The sequence below is a fragment of the Pecten maximus genome, chromosome 5, assembly GCF_902652985.1.
Source record: "Pecten maximus chromosome 5, xPecMax1.1, whole genome shotgun sequence".
Lineage (NCBI taxonomy): Eukaryota > Metazoa > Mollusca > Bivalvia > Pectinida > Pectinidae > Pecten > Pecten maximus.
The window spans coordinates 12,209,273-12,236,168 of record NC_047019.1 but is presented as its reverse complement, the minus strand read 5'-3'; the positions used below and the strand labels follow the sequence as shown (position 1 = coordinate 12,236,168).

The 26,896-nt window shown below is 37.9% G+C and overlaps 1 protein-coding gene across 1 annotated transcript; it reads right to left on the bottom strand.

The window, feature by feature from the left end:
• Window positions 1–306: 306 nt before the first annotated feature.
• LOC117327173 lies at window positions 307–26,896 on the bottom strand. Its single transcript, XM_033884024.1, has 2 exons — window positions 26,574–26,896; window positions 307–4,484 (listed from the first exon to the last, which is right to left on the bottom strand). The coding sequence occupies exon 2, from the start codon at window positions 3,926–3,928 to the stop codon at window positions 2,915–2,917; it is 1,014 nt and encodes a 337-aa protein (XP_033739915.1). The 5' UTR covers window positions 3,929–4,484; window positions 26,574–26,896; the 3' UTR covers window positions 307–2,914.

Sequence of the window (26,896 nt, the reverse complement as noted above, 5' to 3'; positions counted from 1 at the left end):
AACTTGTGATAAACAGTGTCGGTTCTACTGGCAACCATGTGAAGGTTTGATAGATATTAATTAGTGGACCATATATATTTAAAGTACAGTATCTTGCACGCGTGACACTCATCTTTTACTGGACTGAATAAACACATAACGATTGGACAAATACTACTGCATAAACCTAGGCAGCACACAAAAAATGGATAAAAGGGTTCTGAACTTGTATTTCAATCCACGGGGGCAATTAAAATGTTTGCAATTGTCTTCGTTTTGAAACTATTGATATAATACTGTTTCAACAAAATCGAATAAAGAAACGTGTATGGTTGTCCAATTTTATTGTCTATAATATACCCGTTAACAGCAAAAACTAGTACACGTGAACGTTTTCCAATTCTTTAAATGACGTTGCTGTAATTTGTGAATGTCGGAAATTCCCGAATGGTTCCGATTGGCATCCGTCATACTGAGTGAAAAATGTGACCATAAAAACAAGATTTAAATGTTTAAAAGCTATCATGAAATGTACATATGAGGATGTGTCGATGTGAGTATGTATTATGTCTCCTCTCTGGGAATAAAATATCGGGTTACTTACACAGGTGACAAGCACGTGAAACGAAATTAGAATAGTCACAGAATAGGTACGTAAATGAGCCGTATGATAAGTAACTCATCTCTATTATGATTTTATTTATCAACTACCAAGCGCCTGCGACATTGTCGATCTATTCCTACATTATGTGAGCCAGTTATAGATATACCTCTAATTTTAGCTTGCTTCCTGTTTCTCTAAGATGATGAGTTTAACAGGTAAATATGTTATGATATACAATTGTACGTATTGTGTGAGGATGTCATTCGCAGCTCTGTAAATACTGGAGCGTCCGTGGTATGCCTTCCGTTTCCGCCTTTGTTATTTAGTCGAGGTCGAACTCATTTCCGTGCTTGAAAGGGGCGTGCATCAAAACATCCCAGACTTCTATGAACTATTTAAGGCTTACTCTAACTTTGTTTAGACTACAGGCTTCATGTTCACGTGCATGCAAGCGCGTGCCTTTATTCTCGTTCGGTTCATGTGTATAGAGACTTTACATAACCTCACAACCTAAAGGTCCGCAGTATCGATATATAAAATGCGCAGATTCCAACCACACCCTTGTATTAACCAAAGCGTTATAACAATTTCAGAACCAGTGTATATTGCATTCGATTGAAATGGCCAGCATACATTCTAGATTAAATCTAGTGTACTGTATATCAAATGACTGGATCACACCTAAAGCCTTTAGAAAAGACTACATTTCTATTAAGACCTTTCACTTTTAAATATGCTTTGATGTGAACTTCCAGATATGACGGTACAGGTATGCAAAGTTCGTGCAGGTATATGCAGGTATGCTGTTCTTTGATGGCTCGCTATCATAATCTGATGGGGCGGACGTTTGTATATTAAAAGGCAAACCAGCACAGCATTCCCACAGTTTTTTTCAAAGGAAAATTTTAATTTTGGCAATGATTCAATTAGACACAACTGCTATATTCAATATTTATTACAGAAGAGTTTCACAAGCTGAAGCGATGTTTCCTTGTAGCCAGTAAAAATATAGTTCATTCTCTATATATATAATCTATTTGTTAAGGAAATATTTGGAAGTACGTAAGCTTTTTTAAACTGCAACTGACATAAAATCTGATGAACATATAAAAATGTTGATAAACAACACGGACTTGTCTCGAATTCCCAACCCGCGACTCATATCTTGTCTCGAATTCCCAACCCGCGACTCATATCTTGTCTCGAATTCCGAGCCCGAGGCCCATATCTTGTCTCGAATTCCCAACCCGCAACCCATCTCTTGTCTCGAATTCCTACATTTAACCCACGACCCATATACACATGTACCTGTATACATAAATTACGTGGATCATGGCTTGCAATTTCGTGTCAGGTCCCTGTGGATAGATCCAAACACAAGGACTTGTCTATATTATTGAATTGTTAATCGACTATAATTGTTAGGGACAGAATACACATATGATTTAAATAAGCCCCTGTGATCGAACCATCTTGCATCTACAAGATACCGCGGTCCTCTGTTGCCCGGGCGCAATTTGTAGTTAAGGGAAAGGCTAGAATGCTGATTGCGATCCGAGAACTTCCGCTGTCGTAAGGGAAAGGCTAGAATGCTGATTGCGATCCGAGAACTTCCGTTGTCGTAAGGGAAAGGGGACAGCCTAGAATGTGTGTTTAGATCCGGGAAAGACTTTCATGTTTTCAATGGTCACTATACAAACCAGTTCTGACACACACACAGAAAATGACACTAAAATGCGCAAGCTTAATATCTATTCATATCAATCAGTATTACATCAGGTTAAGTGCTGCAAATGAATTATTTTCTATGAGCTACCCATTTTCAAGACAATATGTCAATTTTCAAAACAAGATGAATTATTTGAGCACATTCGAATGATTTTCGAAAATATGTGACATACATGTACATGTTTCTTTCAGTGTATCGTTTTGATAACTTTGATCAATATTTTTTTTTTTCAATTTCATTACAATGTACAATGTAAATGTAATATGAACTGCTCGCGGAAAATAAGATATTTGCAGTAACATTGCATTGTTTATGTTATTATATAAGTATTTTACATTTGGTATGAAGTTAAGACATACAAATTATATCACTGTATGACATGTACAAGGCTGGAAATGGGCTGGCATAGGGTATGGGAAAATGTTTAAAATTCATAACAGTCAATCATTAACATAAGTCTGTATCACTGAAACGCTCGTCGTTACGACTGTACGTGGCAAACATCGCCGTGACGCGACTAAATTAGCACCATAAACAATGTTATATCAACTAAAATAACAGACGTCTACATCAAAAAATTGGATAACAAAATACATTCCGTATCACTGGTCCGTAGACCGGATGTCCTCCGATATTCCGGAACTCGTACTGTCACTTGTCAAAGTTAGTTTGCTACCAGCGCGACTAGACATTTCAGTTTCCTCTCGTTCATCATCGGGGGCTTTCGTAGAATGTTCGAAACCCATCGGACCGGAAACCAGCGAAAGTTCATTCAACGGTTTCTCAAGTTTTGTCACGTGCACGAAACAACATGGCTGTGAAATCTCCGTTTTCTTTGGAGCTTTAAATTTTTGTTTGCTTTTCTGTGACTTTTTCTTTTTCTTTGATTTGCTTATATTAAAGAGTTCGTCATTTGGATCGGACGTCAGTTTTTGAAGGGCGTTGTAGAACTCCGTAGCTGCACTTCCGTCGTCGAAACTAAGACCTGCCAATCGCGTGTGATCAGTGGTAAGGTGGAGAGTGTGGAAGTTCGTATGAGGCGCGGAGTACTCCGTTAAGTGATCGATTTTATTTTTCCATAGAACAAATCCTGTGCCTTTTTCTGACAACACGATTTGTAATCTCCGCTTGCGATGGTGCTCGCCAGTGTCAAGTACAAGAACAGGAATTCCGGTCATAGTAAATTTCCAATGATCTTTTCCGCCCATGACTTTTCCGAAATATAAATTGGCAAGACAATTGCATACAACCACGTCCGTTTTATGACTTTTGAAGAAGGTGTCTACTTGTAGAATGTCCTGTTCTGTGACACCCTCCGTAAAACTCACCGGTCTGTAACTCGAGCTCTCCGGCGACTGGGCCGGTTCTGTTACTTTTATTGAGGGATTTTCCCGCCTTTTAACCGACTGGTCGTCTATTGCGGACCCGTTCACTGTTGCCTGTGGCCCAAAATTAGTCACTGAATCGTATTTCTCCTTCAAGTGTTTAATTCCTTCCTTGACTTGACCACTTTTCCGTAACCGAATTATATCCTCTGTTGTACAATACGGATTTTCCCGCTCAAAAGAGTCCACCATGACGTCATTTTTAGTCGGCATCGTTGCAGTATGCGCCATTGATATACAAAACACACTGTAGAATAAGCTGGTATCACCGCAACTTTTTCCTTAGACTTTTGAAAATTACAAATTCCCTTAGCGGTGAATTTGATGGTTTTTCCATCACACACATATTAGCCCATCCAAGAGATTCACTTTACAGAAATCCACTGCACATTTAGTGATGTGTGTACAAAGCTATGCACCAATCTGATTTCCAATTGTAAACCACAGGAAGTGTGACGTCACTTGATATCCACTCCTAATAGGTGCTTGTTTCCTGGTTCAAAAATGACTGAATATAGGATTTATTCAGATTCCTTGTACTTTCGATTCTGAGCCCAGACACAATAAACACACATTTGTTATTCAATGTAGGTTAAACAAATTACGAAAATAAACTCCCAGCTTTACAAACGAGTCTGGCGCGGGGCGCTGGCTATCCGAGCAACAGGAATGGTTTCCCGCTTATTACTTCACATCTTGGTAGGATTCCAGATCACGTGACTTAAGATGAGAACAAAACGTGAAAATCAATCTGGCACTTGTTGATCAGGCTGCCAAATAGAAAGACCTGAAATGGACAAATAAGAATGATTTGATAAAATGAAAAATTTACCAACGGAATAATCATTCCTGTGGAAATAATCAATCTTCATCGAAACATGTCTCGTACATTTATATCGAAAACATAAGATATCCCGGCGGTAAATATGCATATATTATAATTGCTTCTAGAACAGTAATCAGTCTTAACTTGGCACATTACCCCGATAATCACAGCCACCTACTGATTAATATTCCTTACGTAATCATCCCCCTTCGTGGAACTCTTCTGACATGGAGGATGATTATTAGATCCCAGCCTTATCATTCACGTCCTGTTTATAAAAGAGACTTTCTTACTCCAAACTTGTTATAATTTACACGAAAACGATAAAACTGTCAAATAAGCTCGTTTCTTTATCCGGAGATACGTCACATACCAACGTTGTTTCAAGGAAGAAGGAAATCGGAGTTTGGTGACTTTTAAGTGTAACTTCCTTGTAAATATCCCCGTATGATACAGATGAAAATATACATATAGCTGTATACAATACACACAGTCAGGTAGACATTGAAAAGGACTGACGATAAAAAAAAAGTACATTTTGTTGAAATTACCAATGATTTATAAGACTCTCCATAAATATACATGACCAAAAGGGGGTTGGAAGCAATTAACTCAACAAATGAGATTCTTAAGATAATTAACAGGAGGGGGGACTCAATGTCTAATGACCGATGTTCATTCATTTTCACAAAAACAAAATTACACCGATAATAATCCATCATAACAAAAAAAAATATTTTGAATTTTCTGTCGCGTATTTCTGATGAACAAGTTCTGTTGATATGTCAACGTAAGGGGTAAGTGTTAAACAATGTTAATACATCCTGTCAACTAATTCATCACAATTAAACATAAATTTAAGACCTTAAACGACTCCAATTACGCACGAATAATTAATAAAAAGATTTTTAAGCTTCTGTAGAATATGCTTATGAAGCACTGCATTCACGTTATATTGCAGCGGCCACGGTGCTTGTAAACAATACCACTGAGGGACCATTGTTTTCATTTTAGTAGAGACAGATCAGCCATGACTGTCACATGATACAGTCATTACCTCAGCAGACGAGAGTGATATATTTCTCTGTACTGAAGTGTTATCTGTCGGAGCTCAGACTCAATTGTCTGATAAAGCTTTACGGATGTGTGTCCGTCTCTAACCCCTGAGCTCCCTCCCCGGCAAATCGTCCATCCTCACCGACCCACACTAAACGTATACCACACAGGATCACGGTATAGGGCGTGGCTGGTGTCACACAATATACAATCATACTAATGCAGTATGCTTATTTTATCCTTTTTGATAATTGAAGAGTTACGAAAATGTCACGTTACTGATTGTAACGTAATGGTTTGTGTTTTACATATCTGAATTTACCAAACAATGTACAAGCAGAAAAACAACCGCATTGACATTGACATATATAATACAATTACTTTTATCATGGGCGATTCCGCACAAACAAAAACAATTGTATGCCTCGTTTTACCATATAAACAAACATAAACTTTTTAATGTGTAGAAATCCTGTATACATATCTGTATATCTAGATATATCTACAAACGTTCGCGCGGTTCGTGACTGCGTTACAACTGGTTTGCGTTTTATTAGTAGAGCATATATAAATAAAAAAAAATATATATTATATATTTAAAATATTTGTTTACATTTTCCACAGCAGAAATTATAAGAGAACAGCATACACATTTCTGAATTCTCCCAATGATTCGGATGAAATATATGACCCTTCGATTTTTGAATGCCGAATGCGCTATATTCAGAGGGTCAAATTTTATGCTAGTCGGAGACATTCTACGTCTCGCTTAGCCAGACTGATCAAGATATTTTGATGCTGACAATACAATAGTTTGAAAAAAAGTCATTAACAAGAGTTGTTAAAGGGTACTGAACATTCATTAATTGTACAATTTGTGTAATATTCCCTTAAATTGTGAGCTTCTCTGATTGATTGAGCTAACCACGATTACGAATATAACCAGCACGTCGTCAGAATTCCAATTGTTCTGCAGCCCCAACATCACATTTACATACAGACTAGGCGCTAAGGAGCCACAGTACCACTCCGAGACGTGATATTCCTGCCCTCATTAGTCGCCCGAAGCAGCTACATCTTCTGTTGGCGTTACATATGAAATTTTGATATGATGCCAGTAACAAGTGAGCAATTATCGATATTATAGAGAGTAGTGTTAACAAACACCTTCCGTTAGAGACGAAACTCTCTTCGTAAAAGCAGTTATTAAGACTCTGAGGTCAAGTGCGTGTTCGCATCAGCCGTGTAAGTGTCGGCGCCCCAGACTACTATATATGGGCATCTACGATCCATGAAATGTCATCATTTGGATATTAACGTGACCTTAGACTTGTCGCTGTAAATGTCCTCCAAAAACTATATATATGAAGTGATACTTGATACATACTCATTAACTCAGACATACAAAACCCATTTGTGTTGTGCAAAATGTACCGGTAGATAATTTCATTGAGTATTTTTAAATATTCATCAAGTGAAGTTTCTATCTGTCCATGATATTAACAATTAGCAGGAAATCGGGAGACAGACAAGCTGTATAGACCATAGCATGAGGAAGAAAGACGTAAGATGTCAATTGTGTTTGCAGGTATCGGGACCCATTATCTCTAGACACGCTAGGTTTCATGTCTAGGGGACATACGTCTGAGACATCACGTCCTTTTTTAGACTAGATTTAAGGAAAACTGTCAAATAAAAACTGTCCAGTATTAAAACAACACAGAATATCGAATTTAAAACGAAACCGTAGTAGGATCTAACTCAGAATCGACAAAACGAGAGCAAAATATGAACAAACAAAAAGTACAAGGACATGACCATGTCTTAAGGAAGAGTAATCGTCTTCTACTTCGTCGACGACGCCCGTCATGTATGTAAATCTCGGTGACGACTACGCCCGTCATGTATGTAAATCTAGGTCACGACGACGCCTGTCATGTAGGTAAATCTCGGTCACGACGACGCCCGTCATGTATGTTAATCTAGGTCACGACGACGCCCGTCATGTATGTAAATCTAGGTCACGACGACGACGCGTCATGTATGTAAATCTAGGTCACGACGACGCCCGTCATGTATGTAAATCTAGGTCACGACGACGCGTCATGTATGTAAATCTAGGTCACGACGACGCCCGTCATGTATATAAATCTAGGTCACGACGACGCCCGTCGTGTATGTAAATCTAGGTCACGACGACGCCCGTCATGTATGTAAATCTAGGTCAAATCCGGGAAAGCCATATTCTCAAAATAGGAACTAAGCTGGTGCCTATCAAATCAGTTCACAATACAGAAATGATATTCTGAAAAACAGTCAAGTTTGACGTATAATGATCAAAGAAAAAATCACTTTCATAAAAAAAACACTACTATCTGTATAGTGTTGATTAAATTGTTATCGCCGAGTCATCGGGTGTGAACATGTTGATCAATACGCATGCGTTGTATATATAGTCTAGGCTGTATAAATAACAGGACATGAAACCAAAGTCGGGGCAAATAGATCCGTCTGCAATTTCGATAATCAAAGGCGTTTTATACACAAATGGTGATTTTGTTGTGTGTATATCCACTTAATGAAATGATTACCATGCAAGATTTATTATTTCCTGAAAAATGTTTTATCTTTTTATAGTATTCCTGTGTAAACAGGAAATACCTTCTTACATATTTATTCGTCACTTCCGGCAGTGATGCATTTAGTGCATATCAGCGTAACGTTTGCATTTATACAAATATACATGTATATTGCAAAATATAAAATTAAATTAGGATTTTTAAAGGTGAATGATCAAAGGACCATCATTAAAGTGACTTCTATTATTAGCAAATCATTATCATGTCTCGTTTAGCAAAAGACTCCGTCATAAAGCTAAATGATGATCGTATAATTGGCGACATTATTGAAGTTTATGACACACTGCGCGCGGCACGTGACAGATGACATCTGAAATGAGGATAGGCTGAGCATTAAGTCGGTGTGTAAGAACGCGACCTAGACAATTTACCGATCAGATATAGAAATGGAGACATGCATATTCAAAAAGGCGACCATCCATAAATATCAGATATAATTGACAGAGACTCTTTAACCAGTTCAGTAGCATGAGCAAACTATGTTTAAACTGAGTTCATCATAAATTCTGTCACATCTGGGGAACTGTGGTTTTGTCTTTAGAGAAGTTTATTGCAGCGTTATACTGCAACGTCGAAAACGAATTTTCTTCGACAAAATAGCGAGTTCACCTTAGGTCTGTCGAGTATAACTGCGCATGTGCAAGTTCCAACCGCATGGAAATGTTATCAAATCCATATAATCTCTTATTTGAGATTCTACAGAAGGTACGTGTACATACATGGACGTTTTTTGTATATAAAACAGTATTAACATCTTCGGTATGGTTTCTACTGGCGTGACGTAATCCCCGGGAAACAGGATATTATGGATCAAATAGACGGAGGGAAAAAAGACAAAAGGAGAGAAAGAAGAGGACAGGGCGAGGGACAGGAGAGACAAGATCGAGGATAAGAGGAGGGGGCAAGGGAGACAAAATGGAGGGGGGGGGGGGAGTTAAAAGAAAAATTGTGGACAAGAAAAGGGAACAACACAGATAAATTGGGGGACAAAGAGACAAAAAGGGTAAAGTGGAGAGGTACAGGGGAGAAAATGGGGAAAAGGTCTGACCAGACAAATGGGTTTATACATGGCGGCCAGTAATACAGAGGGGGAATGAGGGAAGTAAACAGGGACTGACTGACAAGGATTAGTGTCAGGGGGTTAATTAAAATGTCACTTACACATCAGGTATACAATATTTCTAAATCAATCTACCATCTTATAAAAACCACCTATCACTCATAATAGCGAGTAATTCACGCCTACTGCAAGTGTACAAACACATACATAAATGTGACAAGCAATTCCGATTCTGAGAGGGAAGTTGGTTATAAAGATACCTCTAGAATATGGATTGGTTTGGACCAATATGGTTGGCAGTAATACATATTCATGAAGTCATTTACATATACTAATCACGCGATTGATTTCTTACAGCGGTAGTAATCAAACAGTAAAACGAAAATTATGTCATATAATTGTGATATATGTGCTTTCAGTCACGACGAAATAATTTTACCATTATGTAGCGCCGACTTTCTTTCTCAAGATTAGTTTAACCATAGACTATCCCTACCTCATATACTGTAAACGTGGATATTTTAGCGAAAATCATATTTTCGCGGGTTCATTCATACGGTGTGCTTAAAGGAGCTAGTTCATTGGACACTGATAATCTGTTGATTACCGCAAAAAATTCTGTGCGCCACAATAGGAAATTTACAGTATATTTCACCACGAGATGTATTCCTAGATTACGCTGTTGCTAGTGTAGCTATGTGAAAGTGTACATTTTGTTATCATTACTTGGATAAATTCCATTCATAGATGTGGTGGCTGATTCACAATTTCCCACGTTCGACATACACGGCAAAAACAGGAAATTAAATTTCATTTGTAAGGGTTTAACAATTAATCTTTCTTTCAACCGGCGTTTTTCCCTTTTTAATATATCATATTTCGTCGTTAACGATATCTGTTACATTGGTGTAAATTGCCTACAAAGCAAACACGGTTTTTAGTAAAGAGCCATTTTAGACCACAGTGGAAGCTCAACCACAGCTGACTATGTGTAGGAGTTTCACAGGTTGCCATTTGGGCGGTTCGACTCTGGGCAATATTTGCTCAGATTACCAAATAAAAAGATTAAAGTTTAGATATCAAAAGTCACTTGAGCACAAATTGCATAGTGAATCGGTTGCTGTATATTTGGGTTTACAATCGTGAAAATCAAAGAATTTAGAAGTGTGGCACTGTTAAAACCGAACTTAGCTTAGATGACTACAGACTCGGCCATTTAATACATGCATATACACACAAGTATCTTTTCACCAAAGAAGACAAGGACACGTGCTAATTGACGGTAAAAATGCACCACAAGAAAAAAATATTGTTTCTAAGGTAAAAACACATTTTATGAATCCTCAGTCTTCTCAAAAATAGTTTTCAACAAAAAATATTGTTTCTAAGGTAAAATACATTTTATGAATCCCCAGTCTTCTCAAAAACAGTTTTAAACAAAAAATATTGTTTCTGAGGTAAAACACATTTTATGAATCCTCAGTCTTCTCAAAAATAGTTTTAAACCAAAAATAATGTTTCTAAGGCAAAAACACATTTTATGAATCCTCAGTCTTCTCAAAAATAGTTTTGAACAATTGTGGCAGTAAAAATAAAAACAAATGTTGCGTTCGATTGTATTTAAGTCTTTAATAAGATTATAGCCACCTATACCTGATTCAGAATTATTGTTACAGTACGTCATAATGTTAAATGCGTCATCATTTGGGCACCGCAATGACTTTATATACATGCGCTATTGCATTTTCGTTAATTTACAATCTAACTGGATTAGCCAAGACGAGCGTGAGGTTTAAGACACACGTGTGATACATGCTATTAGTACGATTGTGTGTCGTTCTCTACAGATCAGCGGCTCGGGAAGGTAGTTATCTACAACCAGATGAGAATAACTACAAACTCGATGTTTTAATTTGATAACCACTGAAAAAAAAAACTAGAAAAAAACATCTGAACTAAGATTTGGAACATTACGAATGAGGAACAAACCTCTTAAGAGCTATTACGTTCTTAATTAGCGTCTGTTAATTAGTCAAATTAACGTACCGCCATCACGTGACTTTGTGTCGGAGTACACACCAGTAGCCTAAGATGACCCGGAATTTCAGAAGTATGGAGAAACAGCCCTTTATCGCCCTCCCTTTTGTGCTTTCCCATGTGGACCCTGTTCTCTATGTAGGGCACACTTAAGAGTTGGACCCTCTGAGGCAGACAGTGTGTCCTCCCTAAGAACTTAATACACTCGAACACAACCCGATATACAGTTTAATCACGATTAAATTTACGTAACATTTTGAAGTACCTCCTCCCCCTCCATCTTATTTTTTTTTTCATTTTTTCCCTCGGGTGCTTAACGTCTTAATTTATGCTCGAATGAAGACATTGACTATACAGACTTCAGAAGCAGTCAGACACCTTCATAACAATGTCGAGACGGTATTGTCCAGAATCGTGGAGCCCTGTCATTGACAAGATGTCATCCCAACAGGCCGCCATTAAATATGCATGACATGCACGGGGTGTCTATAGGAGGAGATTCCACGAGAACACATCACTGTGACACTAATAGCGTGTCGTAATATCAATCTTGTTGTACATATAGCTTTGTACAAACTTCCCAATGAAGGCTTGGACACGCAACTGGAGAGCACATCGCGCTCAGGTGCTGTACAGTTGCCATGGAAATTCATTTTTGTTCCAAAACAGGTCCTTAAAAACAATTTCTTGGGGATAAAGGGTTACGTGGGGTATTGAAATTATGGAATATCACAACTACAATGAACGTTCACTCAAAACGGTGTTTAAATAATCTGATTGGTCATCATTGGAAAATCAGCTTAACTATTGAATTTCCTCAAGCAAAATTAACTTCCGGTTCAATTTCCGGACCTCTCTGAGATAACGCCTGATCAGTGAGGAATGTTATGTTCCGAACGGCTAATTTATTGATATATTTACGGTAAGAGCTATTGAAGCCATGTGAGAATATATGTTTACTGACATTTGTTGTTGTTTCGTGTAAATGTTGTAACTATTTGATAAAAAAGGACATTTGATGCATTTGTCTCGTTGTCACGCGAGAGTTAAGTGCAGAGCACAAAGACATTCATGTCTGTTACAAATAAAATATTACAAATACGCATTGTTACATTCCATAAAAGTACATACATGTATATATTACATGTTCCAGAGTTAAAATGTCTCAAGAACGCGACACTTGGACAAATAAAATGTCAATGTGTCATTCTCAACGCTATACACTATACCTGTAGCCCTGCAATCAAAATATTGTAAATATAACCATTCAAATCAATCAACTAGCTTTAGCGTTATACTGTATAAATTGGAGTGACTGATTCAAAATGCAAGTATAGGGATGTGACTAAATGAAATGAACATAAAACCGACATATCTGGACTGGTAAAGCAGAAGTGCATAAGTCGCGTACGCACGTGCATATTCAATCGATACAAAGGAACTGATTTTCAAGTCCATTACTAAGACAAGCACTCACTGCATTTGATTGAAGCACCACTTGAAGGCAGACTGCGCCTTCTTACAGATATATAGAAGTAGTTATACTGCTGTGAAGAATAGTGGTTAAAAAACCCACATAACGAGGGAGAAAGTCTTAATGAATCATGTAGGTTATCTACAAAATGTCTACGTGCCTAACTTTAAGTATTTATACAAAACCGGTACTGACTGGCAACAACTAAAACAAAAACCAGAAGATGAAGCAAACATATCTACTTCCGGTGGACTAATGACCTTAAAAATAGCCTAACTTTCGTCGGAAATAATACAGTTTTTTTTTCTAATTTTAATTCCACATGGCTGCAATAGCCTTTTTTCGGTTTGAATGGTATAACTCTTTCATCCCTTTTCCCTCCGATCCCTAACTCTATAAAACTCAATCTGTGACGTCACATATCTATCAACGATAACGTATCTTGCCATAACAGGAAGTAGATTTAGAAGTTTGTAAAAGGTCACGTGAGACCGCCGGGGCTTCAGTGGCTGAGATACATAATTACCACCCTTCGTGAAGTTTGCATTAGGAGAAATATAGACAGGGAAAGCTTGTGGCCTACAGACACGGGATGGATCGAACCCCAGACACATTATACATCGTCTTTCATGAAGGATTGACACAGTAGCATCAAATCACAGGAGTAATTTAGAACGACAGTGTTCGAGACTCTTTTTACGTTTAACGAGTTTTGGCATAATGGCGTCGCATGGCATCCAAGATGTATCAGACCTGTCTATCAAGCAGCTAGCTGAGGCCGGACAGAGGTGTCTCCCAAGGCGGGAAAAGGATATCAACTGTCGGATCAGTCACGAAACACAGCAAACAGAAAAATGGATAGGCAAGTCTTCTAAGGCATCTCTTACGTACACATTAGGTGTCTCGGTACACGGCAGTCGATGATTATTTCCCATAATGCACTTGTTTCCTCTCTATATTTAGCTACATAATGGTATCTCATGTTGAGCACACTAGTACGATTGTTACGAAAGAAAATGTTTTAAGTTCCATGTTTACCTTACGATTCTCAATAGAATTACGATTCGTGAACACGGTTCAGATGTGATTGATCATGAATTTCTCAATGATCATCTTACAAATCTCTCCAGAACTCTGATATGACCATTCTGTGTTTGTTTGTTCCATTAACATTTACGGGGATAAAGGTGATCGCAACAGCCAATTCGGACTCCTCGGGTGTGTTGGGATGTGCGAGTCTTATTCGCAGAGCTCAAACAATTAAAAAACAGCAATAACCGGTATGGCTCGTGACGCCGAACAGATAATATGTTTGTCTATTGTAATCTATTGCTACCATTTACACGAGTTTCGTTTAGCCGCCATGACAAGCGTAACAATGCGCATGTCATTTAAGAAGTGATAGTTCCGGTTAAAAGACTCGTCTCAAACCATTCTGATACAGCCCGCCTACTTATCCCCTTGTGGTAGAAACTCCTGGATGTCAAAACCAGCTCTGCTGAGGGCTTGGGGCCTGTTTATATCAATACACGGTGCTGTATATCAGAGAAAGTCTCTTATCTCTCTGTAAAGCCTACGCGTCACGTCATGTGACATGAAACAATCATTTTCGTTTAAACGCTTGCATAACCATATTAAATTTATATCCTTCTAGACGAGTGTACGCTCTTTTATCTTTGATTTGCCACGGAGATTGACTGGTGTGATTCGCCTTCGTCCATGCTCGTTCGTTCCATCTACATCATGGCCCATCTAAACTCGGTATATTTCATTACAAATACGGTCGGGCCTTTCAAGTTAATATATACCGCTTTACCAAAGAAGGCCGAGAATCCCCCAGCCCACCCCCTGTTATTGATCAAGGCCTTTAGTTATATCGACGTAGACACGAGAGCCAAAACCCCGGTCTACTTGAGATATGTCAGTTTACTATAGAAAGCAGCCCCGTTTATTACTCAGGAAATGTTCCTCTAACGTCATACCATCAAATAGATCTCAAAATAAAGTTGATTTTTTCGTGTACCAGAGAAAATATGTACAGCCAATTAAAAACCTCTTAGAAATCAAATAAAGCTTGTCCAGAACTTTAAAACATGATACCGGAAGTTTGGTGAAATATAACAGGTTATACGTCATGTTGAAAATCAATGAAAACAAAACTAACCAAACTTAGAGGCAACATTTTCACTTAAACCTCTAACACTGTTATCCCGTGAATAAATCTTTTTTGTCTTACCGATGAAAGGACCATATTATGCTAACATGTTTTGGTGTGTTTACTTTCACTTTGAAGTGCAATTGGCTGACCTTTGACCTTAACTGACCGTATCCACAGATTACGACATCAACAACAAATGTTTATGACACGCCTGTAGCACCAATGAACGTGCACATGCACGTAAATGTCATTGACAGTTAACTTCGACGCCGACCGTGAACATGTCATCATTAATTACACGCGTATTACCGTTTATATAAGAAAATAACTTTTGTACAAAAATGTTATATGGTAACGACGCCATTTCTATATTTGTCAACATGATGCTTAGCAGTCTACGCCATTCAACTTTGAATCGTACGCAATTGGAAAGGAGCACAACCTACGGTGCACGTTAACGCTCCAAAAGCGCTATGTCTGTCAATAATTGTATATATTATATTGTAAACATGTTTCCCTTATTATCTTTTGAAAAGAGAAATAAAATCAATTTGAATTTGTTGTCCTTTCACGGATAAGTGCAGTTTAATCAACAGTGGGTATCCAACGATCTTGTTCTTTGCGTTACCCCATGAGTATTACTCAACCAAAACAATATATATTTATTCCGTTGTTAATTAAATCCAGTATATCCAGTCAAACATAGTCAAGTGGTAGCAATGTATGTAACAATTTCTTACATCCGTGATGACTAATTATAAAAGATACATTCAACATGTCACAATCCCCCTTTTATAGACAGAGAATACCAAGATCTAGCCAACTTAAGAAAAAAACCTTTCAAAATGCTAAATTGATATGTTCTTTTTATCTAAACCATCTTTTTATCAGATGTTGGCCATCTGTGCCCAATATACATCCCTGTCTCCCATAATGGCGGATGGCTGCTAGAGCACGTGCCTGATTGTCTAACACATCTGTGTACATCAGCACCCCACCACCAGGTGGCGTTAATTAGTAAAACGTGTACTGCGACCTCTTTCGGAGGATAGACAATAAATATTTTACATAACTATACAAATGTGAAAATCATTATATTTTACTGTTTTTACATTAGACTGTACATCATTATTATCAGAAATCCGAATTTACGGTAACACTGTTTTCATTTACGTCCAAACTTTGAAATGTTATGAGAATTTTGTAGATAAAAGTATCTTCAATGACTTCGTGTACTTTTAAAAAGCAGTTGATATGGGTAAAAAACAACAACCATCTGTGAGATGTCCAAAGTGTTCTATTTGTTAATGCTTATTGTAAAGACGTTTGATATTACAGTGAAATATTTAACCTGTATGTAAGGTTGTAACATGATTGTGTTAGCGTGTTGAACCTTGTCAAGTATGCACGTTTGCTAACCTAAATATGCCTGATGGATAGTGTACAAAATTCTGTGGGAAATTTGTCGACAAAATATGCGTATATGATATATGTGAACAATGCACAAAATGTATACGTCAAGTGTAATGTCGAAATCAACACGTCTAGCACGCGACAAGTAACAAGTATACCGTACACTGTACAGGGAACTGGCACAAATCCCCTACCCTTAGTCCACATACAATCAACCCTGTCTATAAAGGTCAATCAATGGTGAAACGTGACCGTTATAGACAGGGTCATTGATAATTATATAGTTCATTATACAATGAATTGTTTAAATTCAGTATATTGAGATACCATGTACATTAGAAACCGAAACCGGTGACCTCTATGGACAAGTTTTTGAAATATAGAGGTGGCGTTTAGGCAGGTTAGCCTGTGTTAATAAATGTATGGGCCATGCGTTGTAAGTCCCTGGGCAGAATGTCACATCAGCCCTACACAGGTCATTCGCTTACCAGTATAGTTCAGGTGTCAAAGTATAAATGAGCTACTTTTATTTCATTTATCGCTTTACACGGAAAAATCCCGTCATAATAGATATTTTTTCAATTCGTTTCACACCTGTGTTATTCAATATGGTGCTAAAACGTTTGCCTGCCAAGCCCGATTACCAATGTGTTAAGCTACAACACCTTTTGTAAGTAATATCGATATAAGTTGTCACGCAATGCAAAAATAGCCAGTCAACAATGCATGGTTAGCTTAACATGAAAACAGTAAAAATCTTATTCTTTTACAAACACTACTGGTACCAAAACAACAACAACTCGCTTCAATCTCAACTACGGCCGATCAACTTTTTGGCCGAGGACCAGAGTTTCACTAACAAACCATATTCGCCAAATACTCTTCGCAGTCTTTTCTAATGTTTAGACGGGAAACTCCAGGGGTTGGTTTTGAGCCTTTCGTTATTTGGAACCAAAAAGAGGATAAGAAAAACAACATATAGCATTTATGATTTTCGTCCTTTCTTCCCAGGAAAGACAATCTATAGAGAGATGCCAAAGATGTAAAGTATCTAAAGTATACATATTAAGTTTATAAGTCCATAGCATTTTAAGCTGTATATAAAAGATATATTTACCCATATACATAGATGACAGCTTATAACATGTAACTAATTGACAATCCGTTGTCTATCAAGTTTGGAACTTAAGAATCGAGCAAACGGTTATATTAACCACATGTAGAATGTTTTTCGGAAGACCTGCAAGATTCGTAAGGAATAAAATTTTGAAGATCTGCACGTCAAGCTTAGAAAACACCAGGCTCCTTATACATGTACCATGTACCGCGCGGTGAAGCAGAGTCGAACACCTTGATGGTTTTATTAAGTGTTAAAAGTTTGGTCATGGAGGCTAACTGGTACAATTTCACGGTAGCTACAGTCAGTCCTTTGTGTTATATTGATATGATGTTTTAATGAGAAAAGTAGACGCTATTTGATATAACTTCCCATTACGCAACATACATTTGCGCTCTACAATAACCCTGTTTTCCATTTTATATTCTATTCCATTTAACATTTGATTGTTATCGTTATCAAACTCGATTCACAGGCCATATCTCATTTTTTTATCAATTTCCTGTTTTTTGTCTGCTTTACATTCAGATAGACAATGTATGAAAGTTAACAAATAAATTACGTTTATATATTTTCACATAATTTCTGTTTTTCCTCGTTCGAAATTTCTTTCATAATAAATTGTTCTTATAAACCCAGCCTTCTAAACGACAAATATCAATTTTATGCAGAGAATGACACCCCTATTTGTTCTGTTGTCAATGGAAAGGAGTGTCATTTTTTTTTACATCATCTAATCTAGCACATTAAAATGTTTTAAATGCTCTAGTATAAACACAGGGATTGGCGTAAATGTCGACGATAACCACATCACAGATCCCTGTGGTTACTTAGCAGATCAGCTTGTCTTTTGTCCTATTGTGTATCTCTATTACGTAGAATCTAAGACGCTGAATCGGCGACGGCGTTAATGCATAAAATGACGCTCACGGTATAGAAATCTATCTAATTAACACCAATAACTAAAATGTCGTAATAACAGCATCCTGATAAAGATCGCTAAATTACTAATTCAGAGGCGGAAACGGAGATCATTTCCTCTAGATGTAATTAATTATTATCTTACTTTAAATCTAAAAGATTAATAAAAAGCACTCTCAAACTTCGGTGGCTGATAATAGCGTTGATTATATAACTTTTGTATTGTATAAACATGTACAATAGCCTACTCTTGATTTTAATCGATCATTATTACATTTATTTCCGAGAACAGGTCAATTAATCATTGAAACATACCGTATATGCACCTATTATATAATAACTGCGTCAGTCGTAGTTATGTGATATTTAGAGCAGCATAATCCCTCAAGACATTAAAATGCAATGCTCTTAACATTTGAGAGTTCGATTGGTTTAATCAATTTTAAAACGAGGCCAAGTGAATATATTCGATTTAGAAAAAAAAAATCAAAAGAAAGAAAGAACAAAAATACCGTGAGCATTTCGTTTCAGTAATATATAAAAAACAAAACAAAAAAGAAACACTTATTTTTGGAAACCTCAGTTTTCACTATTATCGATATGTACAATATACCTGTCATTCAAAGCCATTTCATTCTATACTTATGAAATACTGTATTTTGAACATGTAGTGTGTGTAAGCGTTTCACGAAAAATCTCAGGATCCCATTACAAAAGACTGAATGTCTGCATTCCATTCATTACGATCGGGAGAAAGGCATGTATTTCTATCAATCAGCAGGTGCGATAATGTCCCTATACAATATACAGGTATCAGACTTACCTGTCCATGACCAGCAGGTGTTTAGCGATTATATACAGGATAATGCATTTGCTTTCAGATCACAACTCAAATCCTTTAATGGAATAAGAATTACATTTTATTGTGTATCAGATTACACGAAGATTTCCACCGTTGCTCTAAAATGATTGATCAGCTTAAAAGAAAATTAAACTTTTCTCTACAATAAAGATATTGTTAATTAGTAATGGATAAATTCATTTTCAGCATTTTCTTCCTGAATTTTGAATAAATTGATGATAAGGGGAATCTTTTCTATGTGTGCCGTTTCTTTCGTATCGCTATTCTCATAAGCAAGCAGACCATCAAAACTGGAGATTTGATAAACTTTCAAGTCCTAAACAAGCTTCTGTGTAAGAACTTACGGCTGGACTGATATAGGAAGCATTTGTTTATCAGAAAAGTTCTATAGTATCGGGCGGTTTGAAGGCGGTCCGTCAGCAGTTATCTTTATAATGAAACGTGCTGCCATGTTTTTCTTTTGTACATAGGACTTGACCCTATCCAACTTTAGGCCATGACCCCAAAAGGGGTCTACAAATCTGGGATAAAATCCAGAGATGAGGACAGGATACACGTAGCAACGCAGGTGTTTCAGAGGAATGTTGAAGCTTTCGGTTTTTAACCCACAGTTGCGATACAAAGACATATCTTACTTGTTTACATTTTTATTTGCACAGGAACATTAAGATAAACATGCTGACTCACTCATGCTATACCTCCGCCGTTCTATCCCGACGATTAAACACAATTGTTCGTTAATTAAAAATTACGTGAAAGTGTTAATATAATTTTCAACAAAGTCTGAATTAGATAGCATAATATACACCTTATTATCAGTTGAATACATGTATCTGATATATACAAATCATGCACACCTGAAAGTACATTAACATTTTAAATTGACGTCTGTGAATTGTAAATTAAAGGCAGCGACACAGGCACGTACGCGTCAGTTAAGATAATTTCACTTTCCCTAATTGCTTGTTTTTCATTGAATACTTGCAAGTATTTTTATGCTTCAAACATCAACTGGGATACCTTTTCTATGTTACGGACTGAGAATCTCACTGGCTACATACTCATCATATTTTGACAGATGTTGTGTCATTTATGAAATGACTACAAGCTGACATCATAAAAACAGATATCATTTTTTACATTTTTGTCGTGTATACGACTTTAGCAATACACGGTTTTGATATATTACACAACATTAACGAACAAACACTCTCGGCACGCCTCGGTAGTTATTCATCTTTGACGAAGTAGACTGTGGTAAACAAGCTGTTTACAGCAAATAACATCCCATAGTGGACAAAATAATCCGAGATTTCATGTTCTCGTCAGAAATCACGTTCGATACGGGAAGTCACGAAGTGTATACTTCCTTACTTCCCCATTTCTTTATAGTTTCATTATTAGAAAGGAACACAATAGGACAGTTTACACGAATCGGTCAAGGTCGGGATTATAAATTTGTAATAATTTCTATTTTATATCAATATATTTGTACGTATTGGTTCGGATGAAAAAAGTCGTATTCGTTAATCTATATTAGTATTTGATGTAACTTAAACAATATCATGGTAATTACACATCCTGATAAACACATGTACGTCAACATGTTGAGCAGTCATCTCCCTTGACTGGATGATAATAACTTATCTCCCCTGACGGAGACCTCTTCAGTTACATCGTCAACTTGTAAATTGGTTATCGCCCCTGTCGGAGACCACGTCAGTTACATCACAGAGCATGTATAATAGTTATCGCCCCTGACGGAGACCAAGTCAGTTACATCACACAGCATGTAACATAGTTATCGCCCCTGACGGAGACCACGTCAGTTACATCACACAACATGTATAAAAGTTATCGCCCCTGACGGAGACCAAGTCAGTTACAACACACAGCATGTATAATAGTTATCGCCCCTGACGGAGACCAAGTCAGTTATATCACACAGCCCACTTAAAAGTTATCGCCCCAGATGAAGACAACTTCAGTTACATGCTAAACATGTATCATAGTTATCTCCCCTGACGGAGGACACGTCAGTTACATCACACAACATGTATAACAGTTATCGCCCCTGACGGAGACCAAGTCAGTTATATCACACAGCATGTATAATAGTTATCGCCCCTGACGGGAGACCAAGTCAGTTACATCGCACAGCCCACTTAAAAGTTATCGCCCCAGATGAAGACAACTTCAGTTACATGCTAAACATGTATAACAGTTATCACCCTTGACGGAAAACACGTCAGTTGCATTATGTTTAAGTTACCTCCCCTGGCTAAGACCACTTTAGTTGCACCAGTCAATGTAATAAAGCATTCACCTCCCCTGATATTTAGCCCCTTGATCACTGACGAGTCCTAGACGGGGAAAAAACCTGTGTGGTGCGGTTTTGATTAATCATATATGGCATGCAATGTATCTAACACCGAATCCGTATTATGTACTAGCGACTTGTGTTTCAGCTCTAAATCTTATCTGATCTCGAAATGAATATTTATCAAGACTCATCAGTCTAACCGGAATAGTCATTAGAATGTGACAACAGCAATCCACGCGACCAGGAAGGAAAAAAATGGAATATGAAAAATGTATCAACAAATCAGAAGCAAGCAGGCAGAAAATCATTGCAAGTCGTTAAAGGCCCGGACCCCAGGGACACGGCGGGTATTCCCCATCCACGGTCCATGTATATGTAATGTGGCCGGACAGACGGATTGTGTCTATACACCCTGTACAATATTTATAGACATGGATAATTAAACGTTTACGACCAATAAACGGATAGCGTGGTAATGTTACCTGCAATAAAATAAATATAAATCGCCAGTTTACACTTACCCGACCAAAAACCACACTAACGACCATGTTATTGGAGACAGTCAACCAAGATATAAGGGGGATGTTTCAGATTTCCAGTAACCAGGAAATGTTTTTCTTTTTTTTAAACATTTAGAATAAATAAAAGTTAATACATTTCACGGAAATAAAAGGTAGAACCAAACTGTAGATATGGTAATTTACATATTTGTTTGTACGGTTTTTTTTCATCATAACAAATAATTTTTTAATTCTTTTTAAACAAACTGCTGCTCTCTTACAATATATGTTTAAATCACGAATTCTAAACACAATGTTTCCTAACCTAACAAGGCATTTCCTGGCGGGCCTTCGCTACCTGTTTCAGGTGAATGATATTTTTTTAGGGATCAAGATACATTTCATTAACTCATTTTACCTGTTAATGGGGCAAATAATATATCGCACCTGCCGTATACACCTTACCTCCATAATACGGCCTTCACCTGAATCAATCAAAAGTAAAAAGTTTGTTTTTGTTAAATCCGGATGTGATTCACCAACTCACTGCGGTCTTTCCAAGTCTAGAGATATGATTCAAACTTTTTGAGTGATAAACCGTTAAAGGCACCTCGTCACATCGAGAATGTCGCCTACACTACATCGTGACAAATCCGTAATTTCTTCCCCGGATAAATTTAATGACTTTTTGTGGTTGTATATTTTTAACAGTATTACCGAGGTGATTGTGTAAGACTTATTCCTCGTGACTTCACAGTAACACTCGGTCATTGATAGCATTGTAAGTAACGAAACTGTGAAATATAAACACATGTATCACTTTGACTTGTTTCGCTCCTATATAATTAAGCACAATGTACTCGCTAATTATTCTCTTTGTGAATGCGGTTTGCCACAGTCTGATAATTACCCATATGAAAAAGAACCCATGTCGACATTTCGGTGTGTCAGTATTTCTTGTTAGTGGTTTTTATTGGTGGACTATTTCACGCGTAATTAACATCCTGTCAAAGTCATATCTGGGACGAAACTAATCGCAGAAACAACAAGTTATATATTAAACTATCGTACCAAACAGCACGACCTGCCCCTGTGAGCGTGCACGATTGAAAACATATAACATATTACACTAATAACCGAAGATTTTCTGCACTATTGGTTTGTAACGAAAATAGAAATGTCAATTATAGAGGGTTGTTCTGATGTTGTTTATGTTACGTATCAGACAGACTGGCGATGGTTGTACCTGGGTGAGGTCAGTCTGTCCACAGAGAGGTCAGCAAGGGCACAATCATATCTTTTCAGAATTAGTAAAAACCATCTATTACACGTCCCCAGGACACTAGTACATTCTATAGAGTACATGTTCCAAGTATACTGTATAGTGTGTACACGTATCAAGAACATAAGTACACTGTAGTGTACACGTAACCAGTACACTTGTTTAGTGTGTACACAACCCCAGTCCACTGTTTAGTGTGTACACGTCCCCAGTACACTGTGTGTACAGGCCCCAGTACACTGTATAGTGTGTACACGTACCCAGTACACTGTATAGTGTGTACACGTGCCCAGTACACTGTATATTGTGTACACGTGCCCAGTACATTATATATTGTGTACACGTGCCCAGTACACTGTATAGTATGTACACGTACCCAGTACACTGTTTAGGGTGTACACGTCCCCAGTACACTGTGTGTACACGCCCCCAGTACACTGTAGAGTGTGTACACGTACCCAGTACACTGTATATTGTGTACACGTCCCCAGTACATTATATATTGTGTACACGTGCCCAGTACACTGTATAGTGTGTACACGTACCCAGTACACTGTATATTGTGTACACGTCCCCAGTACATTATATATTGTGTACACGTGCCCAGTACACTGTATAGTGTTTACACATGTCCAGTACACTGTATTGTGTACACGTGCCCAGTACACTATACAGTGTGTACACGTACCTAGTACACTATACAGTGTGTACACGTGCCCAGTTCACTGTTTATTGTGTACAAGTATCCAGTACATTATATAGTGTGTACACGTACCCAGTACACTGTATAGTGTACACGTACCCAGTACATTATATAGTGTGTACATGTGCCCAGTACACTGTATCGTGTGTACACGTGCCCAGTACACTGTATAGTGTGTACACGTACACCGGTACACTATATAGTGTGTACACGTGCCCAGTACACTGCATATTGTGTACACGTGCCCAGTATATTATGTATTGTGTACACGTGCCCAGTGCACTGTATAGTGTGTACACGTCCCCAGTACATTATAGTGTGTTCACGTGCCCAGTACATTGTATAGTGTGTACACGTGCCCAGTACACTGTATAGTGTGTACACGTGCCCAGTACACTGTATATTGTGTACACGTGCCCAATACACTGTATAGTGTCTACACGTACCCAGTACACTGTACACGTGCACAGTGTAGTATATAATGTGTACACCTGCCCAGTACACTGTATAGTGTGTACACGTGCCCAGTACACTGTATATTGTGTACACGACCCCTGTACAATATATAGTGTGTACACGTGCCCAGTGTACTATATAGTGTACACGTTCCCAGTACACTCTATATTGTGTACACGTCCCCACTACACTGTATAGTGTGTACACGTACCCAGTACACTGTACACGTGCCCAGTGTAGTATATAATGTGTACACGTGTTCAGTACACTGTATAGTGTGTACACGTGCCCAGTACACTGTATAGTGTACACGTGCCCAGTACACTATACAGTGTATACACGTGCTTGGTACACTGTAGTGTGTACACGTGCCCAGTACACTATACAGTGTGTACACGTGCCCAGTACACTGTATAATGTGTACACGTACCCAGTACAATATAGTGTGTACACGTACCCAGTACACTGTAGTGTGTATACGTGCCCAGTACACTGTATATTGTGTACACGTACCCAGTACAATATAGTGTGTACACGTACCCAGTACACTGTAGTGTGTACACGTACACCGGTACATTATAGTGTGTTCACGTGCCCAGTACACTGTATAGTGTGTACACGTACCCAGTACACTGTATAGTGTGTACACGTACCCAGTTCATTATATAGTGTGTACACGTACCCAGTACACTGTATAGTGTACACGTACCCAGTACATAATATAGTGTGTACACGTGCCCAGTACACTGTATAATGTGTACACGTTCCCAGTACACTGTATATTGTGTACACGTGCCCAGTATACTATATAATGTGTACACGTACTCAGTACACTGTATAGTGTGTACACGTACCCAGTGTACTGTATAGTGTGTACACGTACCCAGTACACTGTAGTGTGTACACGTCCCCGGTACACTGTATAGTGTCACGTACCCAGTGCACTTTATAATGTGTACACGTACCCAGTACACTGTAGTGTGTACACGTACCCAGTACACTGTAGTGTGTACACGTCCCCGGTACACTGTATAGTGTGTTCACGTACCCAGTGTACTATATAATGTATACACGTACCCAGTACACTGTATAGTGTGTTCACGTGCCCAATACACTTTATATTATGTACACGTCCCCAGTACACACACTTTATATTATGTACACGTCCCCAGTACACACACTTTATATTATGTACACGTCCCCAGTACACACACTATATATTGTGTACACGTACCCAGTACACACACTATATATTGTGTACACATACCCAGTACACACACTATATATTGTGTACACGTACCCAGTACACACACTTTATATTATGTACACGTGCCCAATACACTTTATATTATGTACACGTCCCCAGTACATACACTATATATTGTGTACACGTACCCAGTACACACACTATATATTGTGTACACATACCCAGTACACACACTATATATTGTGTACACGTACCCAGTACACACTATATATTGTGTACACGTACCCAGTACACACACTATATATTGTGTACACGTACCCAGTACACACACTATATATTGTGTACACGTACCCAGTACACACACTATATATTGTGTACACATACCCAGTACACACACTATATATTGTGTACACGTACCCAGTACACACACTTTATATTATGTACACGTGCCCAATACACTTTATATTATGTACACGTCCCCAGTACATACACTATATATTGTGTACACGTACCCAGTACACACACTATATATTGTGTACACATACCCAGTACACACACTATATATTGTGTACACGTACCCAGTACACACTATATATTGTGTACACGTACCCAGTACACACACTTTATATTATGTACACGCCCCTAGTCCACACGGTATATTATGTACATGTACCCAGAACACACATGTTTTTGAACAGACATGGCAAATCATCAATGTTTATCTAAGGAACCAACATGTACACTACTATATGATGCTTAACGGGATTTCCAAATGAAATAAATTTTAAACATCTCATTTAAATTTTTAAAAATACGTATTTAAATCTGTAAATGTCTTTTACCTTGTTTGAGATGAATTAAATCCTAACACGGCCGATATATCCGGAGAAATCACATAGTTATAATCCTCTATCTCGGAGTAACAGCACTCTCCACGTTCACGCTCAGAGTGAGAGCGATGGCTACGCTCCCCAGCGTTATACGCCTGTAGGCTGACAGTAGTCGGTAAACAACAGGTCCCTTTACACAATAAACTATACCGCTGGTTTGTTTATCTACGTCCTAAAATATTAAGTTTTTATAAATCTGTAAGGGTTTGGACCTATTGTGTTTCTGTCTTACGTAAACAATTGGTGTACATCCGTACCATTCAAGGAAAATGAAA

Excerpts from the sequence above, each read along its gene's own strand:
- LOC117327173 (XM_033884024.1), bottom strand. The coding sequence starts at position 3,928 with ATGGCGCATACTGCAACGATGCCGACTAAAAATGACGTCATGGTGGAC.